A 7,613-nucleotide genomic window follows, 5' to 3' on the forward strand; every position below is an offset into this window, starting at 1 on the left:
ACATTTATGTCACGTACAAAGACACGAATCACTTAGAGTAAGTTCTTTTTTACATGTTAAAGTGAAAATTAGGGCGAAAGAACGGCCACCGATGTAATTGTTGTTGAATGAAAAATAACGCTACTGCTGTTCACGAATTCAATATGGCGGCCGCAGCAAGTGAAAACATGTTCTTCTGGCATTTTGCTTTCGGTGATATTGTTTGTTTAGTGTGATCTAACTGTTGTGTATGATCGGTGTCTGAGGTTATCCAAGGAATTTCCCCTGAAGAAACACTTTCTTTTCTGAAGTGGAGACATAATTATAAAGTGTATAGTATTAACCAGCAACAGTGAATTCAGCTCAAAAAGTTCAGGGCCGTAGCCAGTATGAGGCGAACCGAGGCACTGGCCTCTGAAAAATTTAAATTTGCGCTATTTATTATTTTTGTGTACCCATTTCTGTGTCTTGGAGAAAATATTTAGCTGTGTAATTTCACATAAGATATTTCAGCATTTTTGTCAGGTTCCTGTGATAGAATGTAGCTTGAAAATGATTGTAAACATAACAGTAGCATATATGAATGTCTTTCTTCTGATGGGTACTGCTTTGCTGGCTACTGCTTTGAAGTTCTTAGTTACTTAATTAGAATTCAATGGTTATAAGTGTTCATCATGCCATAATGTGAATTGAAAGACAACCACATTTGTATAATGGTGTGAAATGCTGGTTAAAGTTAAGAAAATAAGCTTGCTGTTCAAAACACACTTTTAAGAGTTCTGACGCGTCAAGAGGAGTTTATATCTGATAAGGCCTTTTTAATTCTACAGTATGGCACCCTTTCGCTGGCCAGAAACACGCCACGACCTTGCATTGGCCAAAGAGGTTGCTCAGTACATGCCTGAGAAACCACAAGAATGGGAAGATATAGCCAAGCGACTTAGCGAGGCGTTTTCTACAGAGGCAAAACAAGTGGAACTTAAAGGGAGAGGTTGCAGAGAGAGAATGGACAGAATACTTGATAGGTACAAGGAGGAGAATGCCAAGGCTTTAAAGAGGTAGGAATTAACAGTCATTAAACCTCACAACATGTGAGGATTTCTGTTTTTGCTTATAAGAAATGTTTATTTTATCTTAAAGATCAGGCACAGAGGAGGAGTTTACTGAACTAAACCAGCTCTGTGAGGATATATTAGCATTTAGGAGAGATACTGCTGAGTTGAAAAAGAAAGAAAAACAGGACAAGAAAAAGAAGGAAGAGGAGGACAGGAAAAAGGGGGAAGAGATGAGAAAAGCAGCTGTTGAAAGATTAGCAAGTTAATATTTAGAGAAGTAGATTATTTTAGTTTGTAGATAGCAGAGTTGCTGTGTTGGTATTAGTCCTGTTATTATGGAAGAAGTTCAGATACATGCTCAAGAGGTGCAAAAGGACTTGCAGGATATGTATAACCCTTGATATTTTTGTAAGCCACTCACTCCGGTAACAACCTCTGATCCATGAATTTCCTTTATTTTAGAGCGCCGTAGTGAGAAGTCAGTCAGTGAGTCTGATACTTCAGATTCTGCTGGAAGTGATAGTGATCAGAGCACAGCTACAAAAGGTATGTCAAGTAGGAATTTAAAATATTCCACAGATTAATGGACTGCATCAGTTTAAGGCAAAATCAGAGCCATTAATTTTTCATACAGGCACTAAAGACAACCTACATGTATGAGTTTCTAAGTAAAGTGTATGCAAGACTTGAACTGGCCATTTAGCTTGGCACTCTTTGTGGCCTTTGTTCTTTGTTAAAGTCTATAAGGTTACTCCCTTTGTACTTATAAGATAGCCAAAAAGGTTTATAAAATAGGAATCCACAGGAACAAACTGCCTTAATCAATTGGGATGCATGTCTGTGCCAAACAATTAGTCATTCCAGGGCTAGTAAGTCATGTAAGGTTAATGTATGTTGGGGTTCAATTTTATCCTTGGTTGAAGTATTATTTTATTTGTTTGTGCATATCAAGTGTTTAAAACAAAAGAGAGTAAAACAAACCAAGGATCACATAGAACTATAACACATCTTTATCCAATTTCCAGCTGAGCATATCCTCCTGTTAATTTGTGTGGCTAACATGGTGTCCATTGGCAGGAAAAAATCTACAGTAGATGATTGAACACACATCTCACCCAATTCAGAACTAAGATTGTCTTCTCAAATACATTGAAATTAAGAAGTTGTAACATATTACAGACGAAGGAAAGTATTCCCTTTTTGAGTCTGCAAGTATTCAGAATTATAATCATCACTTATGCATAAAAATATTTTGTTTTCACTGATCGTTGCTAAAATTAAATTATATAGGTCGTCCAAAAAAGAAGACCAAGCGTCGCTGTAGCAAGTTGTCTGTAATGGAGATGTTAGCTAATAAATATACCCAAAAAGCAGAATTTAAAAAGGAGGAGCTTGATGTAAGGAGAATGGAACTTGAATTTGCCAAAGAGAAGTATGCTGCAGAAGCAGAGGAACGAAGAGCTAGAGTGGAGTTGGAAATTGAAGAAAGAAGGGCTCTGCTGTCCCTTTTAAAAGATCGTTGTTGAACCTGAGCTGCTGATTTTCAGAAAATGTTTTCTTCACATTCATGTTGATCTTGGTTCTCTTTCTTCATTATTGAAAAAAACAACAACAACAACAACAACAACAACAACAACAAAAAGCTTTCATTTTTTAGGATTTTACACAACCATTTATAACATTCAAATTACGCAGAGAAGTTATAGCCAGGGCCATAAATGAATGTTTTATTGATGTTACATGTGCCTTGCTCGATTTGCTCGGAGCATAGTTCTATTAAAAATACACTTATTTCTTTCCTTAAATATCTTTTGTATTTTACACTGTAGTTTGAAGGTTATGCACTACTGCCAGAACCACAATCTCTTGAAAGATATCTTTTAAACCACTAGACTAGTGGTTTGAAAGATATCTTTCAAGAGATGGTGGTTCTAGGTTAAAGTAGGTGCTTGTTTGGGACCCATACAGGCATGTGTGGCAGTTCACCAAGATAGAAGCAACTAAATAGTACTTTCCAACTGGCTGAAGCAAAACTCTCAGGTTTTTTTTTGAAATCCATGAAGGCAAGGTTTTGGCATATTTTGCCAAAGCCCCACTCAACACAAGTTCTTACTTTGCTCATTTGAGTGTTGAACAACTGCTCATCATTTGTCAATCGGACTCCACGAAATGGTGCTAGAATGTTGCGGGTTAGTCCATATGCAGGGTCACCATATATGACATAAGGTTCTCCCGTCGGTGTCTGAAGTCTTTCAAGCTTATCAGCAAGACCACTGACCCCAAGCATAAAGGCATCATGCCTTCGTCCCTCTATGGGGCCAAACATGTGAGCAATAATGCCATTTGGTGCTTGTACTGACTGAAAGTGAACATGTACTTGTATTAAAATACATCCTATTTATTAAATCTTAATAACTTGAAAGGGAAGGGAGGCATGTTCATACAAAATCATAATAAATTTTAAGGTAATATGCAAATGCAGACAAATAATAAGGAACGTTCTTTAGGCCACAACCAGACCAAAAGGTTGATAAAAAGTCCAATAACCCCTATACAATGCTTTGTCAACTCCAAGAAAGTCTCCCCCCTTCCCAGAAAAGCGTCTCGCACAACCCTGTCATTGGAAGTACCTCCAACCCCTACATAGATAAAAACACTCTGTTCTTAATAACAAGTTTCACGTACTCTGCTGCAGATACTTTACAGTAAGGGGCTCAACACTTAAAATATATCAACTTTTCCTCTGAGAAAAAAAGGGACCTGGCTACCCTTTTCCTGCATCAAATTGTTGCCTCTTAGGGCTGGTTTCCATATTCTGTAACTCTCTGGTCGCCTTCGTTTCCTCAAACCATGTGTTCAGGTTATTTAAGATAACCATGCACGGGAAAAATGCTTATGGGACACAAGATTATCCAGACAACAAGGACAATGGCAATCACCTAGATATAACTGAGGTGTATACGATGGTCTAACGGGGCTCAAACCAAAAACAATCCATACACCTGAAATTTTAAACAATGTGTTCTCTTGTGTCCACTGAACATAATTCTCTGATTTCTTATAGGGCGTGCAATAGGCCTTGGTGTCCCATCTATAAACCCCCAGCACTGGTATAAGGGGGCACCTTTTGCTTCAACTGCCTGAGAGAACAACTCTGGATCTAGCCAAACTAGGTCTAATGACGTGAGCAAATGATTGAACCGCTCATAGATATCATCCATCACCTACCATAGAGAAATAAAAAAACAATCATTACATGTTTTGGCAATTACACAAGTTAACTCTGCCACCAGTCATTACATTTGCACAGGGTTGCTTGAATTTTGACTTCGAGTGTGACTATAGTATTGTTTTATTGTTTCATTGCTTCATTACTTTGTTGAAAATAAGACTGAGTTGAGGTTCATCCCTTCCGAACACTGGAACAAGGTCGCACCATCGATTGGGGTACACAAGTCTTCTCAGTAGAATCATGAGGGCTTCCATTCCTGTACACTTGGTTCTTTGTACACATTCATAATATGCTGGTAATTCCAATGCATGTAGCAGGCGTTCCATGTCTTCTTTTTGAAACCTGTGGATGACATAATACCATTCAGGACCCCAGTATCCGTGCATAAAATAAAGGAACAGCCATGCACAAAAGCTTAATACTTTCCTAAACATGGCTTCACACCGTGCATCACTAAGGTCGATCAGCTTTATCCGTGGAAAGTCCAACTTAACGGTTGAAGGGAACATTGTATCGACGAGAAGCAAATCTAAGTCGTCACCGTCGCTACTACTACTAGAGTCATCACTGCTGTCTTCATAGACCATCACCTCAAGAATGTCATTAAAATCGTGTCTAAGAGGTAAATCACATTGGAACTTGAAAACAGTGTTAAATTCTGAAAGCGACCATAATTGTTGTGGCATAAGTTGTAAGTGTTCAGACGTTACCTGGCACCTGCAGCCGCCATTTTGAAGTGTTTATAACCCAAAATTCCTTGCGTTTCTTCCCGTTTTGACTTGACGGAACGACCCTTTGCTAAAGTACATTGAGGCTTAAACCTCAAACGGCAAACGTCAAACCTCAAACTGCAGTCTCACGTCAGCCGTAATAACGAAAAACGTGGTGCTAAATGTCTCTAGTGATGCTTTGCGCCATTTCGAGTTTAAATTTGGTCTCTCCGCTTGGAGCGTGGTCTTTTCCTCCTGTACTCCACAAAGACAGTCGTCTTTTGCGATAAACCTTCCGCTTAGTCAACCACCACCAGCCCGCCGTTTCCATGGCGGATCAACTTAATGCTCTTCCTGACCCTCCGGCTCCTGCTGGAGCGCAGCAAGTCGCAGAGCTGGCACAAAATCTTCCTCAACAGTAATTTTTATACGGATTTTGGTGTTGTTTTGGTGCGCGATACAAACATTCTGTCAGCACGTGCCCATTTATTGTCCGCGCTTTGTTGAACTTTTTCACAAGGAATGTTACCGCCTCGTGCGTTCTTGTCTACCTGCTTACTGTCCCTCGTTTTCCCTAGTTCCAAATTTTTTCCTCGGTATATTGGGTTTCGCCTTGGTATCTGTTTATTTTAGTATTTAAGGAAATCCTCAGTTTCTGGCGTGATTCATGTGGGACGGGTCTAGTGCCGGACAGAGTAAGAAAAGCCTTGTTTGTGCCATGTCTCCGGCGTTACAATTTAGTGTGGAGCAGCCCGCTTGTTTCTTTTTGGCGATGGTATTTAGGACATGTGTGTGCTTAGATATTATGGGTTTCCACTGGTGAAGTCAGTTTTGCGTGTGTTCTAATTTGGTATTCCACCAGTGAAGGGGTTTGGTACAATATTCGTAATTTGGTGCAACGCTAGATTTTCTAAACTGGCGAAGGCAGCTCGTGGCATAGATCTTACAAATTGCACATGATTTATGGATTTCCACTCGTAAGGGCAGTATTGCGTTCAGTTCAAATCGGTATTCCACCAGTGAAGAGTTTTATGGAGCGTTTGTTTGTTTGGTATACCGCTCGTTTTTACTGGCGAAGGCATATCCTCGGTAGACGTTGCAATCAGTGTACTTATAACTTAAGGATTTCCGCCAGTTGAGACAGTTTTGCGCGGTCTATGTATAGCTTCATTTGTATGGTTGCGCTTTTTTCAGTGTTGCGCTTTGCCGCGGGTTACGGCGATATTATGACGTAGGATGTTATCGTTTTCTTGCACTGTTTGTTTTATTATGCTCCTTCGGTGGGGAATGTTTGGTATGCCACCAGCTAGTGACTTTTTTGGTTAATTATTTTTGGAGAACGTCGGGGCATGTCGCTGGTGAAGACAATAGCCTCAAGTGCGTTTTTTTTTCATGATAGGCTGCCGATCGCATTAGAGTATTAGAGGAAAAGATCATTTCCTTGGAACGCCTTAGGACTCCAGACAGTTCTGAGTCAGCCTTGGCTGCGCTTCGTCGTTTATATAAATCGACCAGCAGCGATGTTTGACAAGTATGAGGCGGTTGAGCTCTTACAGTCGTTGTTGCGTTTGGCCAGAAACGAGAACCACCAAAAAGCCGATGAGTACGCTGCCGTTTTGGATGAGACAAAGACCAGGTCGGATTTTGTGGATGACCAACAGCTTCAGCGTCTTTTTCTGGGATTGTTGGGGGATCCCGTGCGAGCAAAGGTGGCCAAAGGCGCTAACGCGATTTTGAAGAGAGTCGGAAAGGCACCTCCACCTCCCATGCCTGTTCGTCCTGGTTCTGCAATGCGCAGGCCAGCCCCCTACCCTGGCCGTGCCCAGGTTCAGTCCTTCAGGTGCTTAAGTTGGGGACATATCGCTCGGGCGTGCCGTGCCCCACCAGCGGGGCGACAGTTTGGTCGCGGTCGTGTTGGACAATAGTCTCTTATGCCTCAGTTTACAATAAATTTTTGTTCTCGCCTTAGTTTGTTTAACGTTTTATTTTTCACCCTATGTCACTCACTTTCTTCGTTGACCTTGGGGGGGCCTGCTTTGTGTCTCAATTTCAGACCTAGTTCGGAGCTCGGGGTCAACGAAGGGGTGGTTCCCCTGCTTTTGTCTTATTTCCGCGTTTTTCGTTTATCAAATTTCTCCCTTTTCTTTATAGGGTCCTGTTTCATTTTATTCCAAAGTTAGTGCTCTTGCTCCTCTTTCCGGTGATATCCCCGTGTGTAGTATAAGGCAGGGGACCTCCCCTTTCGTTGGCCCCCTTCCTTCGCCGAGTATGGTCGTTGCTTCAACGGACCTGGCTAACATCGAGCAGTTACGTTTCTTTTTTTTTTTTTTTTTTGGAGTACCGTTTAGAATTATGGTTATTAAGAGGAATTTGAGTAATGGAGAGAATTAAAGGAGAGTCATGTTGGAAACGTTTGGTACCCGTGTTGTTTGCCAATTTATGAGTTGTTGTCGTGGTGGCGAGGGCAGGAGCGGACTCTTCCCATAACTTAATCTTATGCGATGAGGTAATGAGTATGCAGTGAGGATATGGTACTATTCTCACTGCATAATTAATTAGCTCATTGCAAAACACGCCGTTATTCCATCACATTCCCCCGTTTCCGCCCGTGCTGATAGCGTCAGTGATGTTTTGCGC

The 7,613-nt window shown here is 41.0% G+C and overlaps 2 protein-coding genes across 3 annotated transcripts; one reads left to right on the top strand and one right to left on the bottom strand.

The window, feature by feature from the left end:
• The first annotated feature begins 740 nt into the window (after positions 1-740).
• On the top strand, positions 741-2,805 carry LOC137972112 (uncharacterized). Of its 2 annotated transcripts, XR_011117033.1 has the most exons (3): positions 921-1,037; positions 1,497-1,580; positions 2,325-2,805. XR_011117033.1 is itself a non-coding variant. In XM_068818940.1 (2 exons), the coding sequence occupies exons 1-2, from the start codon at positions 811-813 to the stop codon at positions 1,298-1,300; spliced, it is 408 nt and encodes a 135-aa protein (XP_068675041.1). In that variant the 5' UTR covers positions 741-810; the 3' UTR covers positions 1,301-1,468. The 2 variants fall into 2 exon arrangements, 1 of the variants encoding a protein (XP_068675041.1); XM_068818940.1 differs by lacking the exons at positions 1,497-1,580; positions 2,325-2,805 and adding an exon at positions 1,120-1,468 and having other exon boundaries at positions 741-1,037.
• Positions 2,806-3,328: 523 nt separating this feature from the next.
• On the bottom strand, positions 3,329-4,996 carry LOC137971535 (uncharacterized). Its single transcript, XM_068818349.1, has 5 exons — positions 4,977-4,996; positions 4,699-4,881; positions 4,410-4,608; positions 4,159-4,258; positions 3,329-3,393 (listed from the first exon to the last, which is right to left on the bottom strand). Exons 1-5 carry the CDS (start codon positions 4,994-4,996, stop codon positions 3,329-3,331), a joined length of 567 nt encoding a protein of 188 aa, XP_068674450.1.
• Positions 4,997-7,613: the final 2,617 nt, after the last annotated feature.

This window comes from Montipora foliosa, chromosome 9 (genome assembly GCF_036669935.1).
Source record: "Montipora foliosa isolate CH-2021 chromosome 9, ASM3666993v2, whole genome shotgun sequence".
NCBI classification, from domain to species: domain Eukaryota; kingdom Metazoa; phylum Cnidaria; class Anthozoa; order Scleractinia; family Acroporidae; genus Montipora; species Montipora foliosa.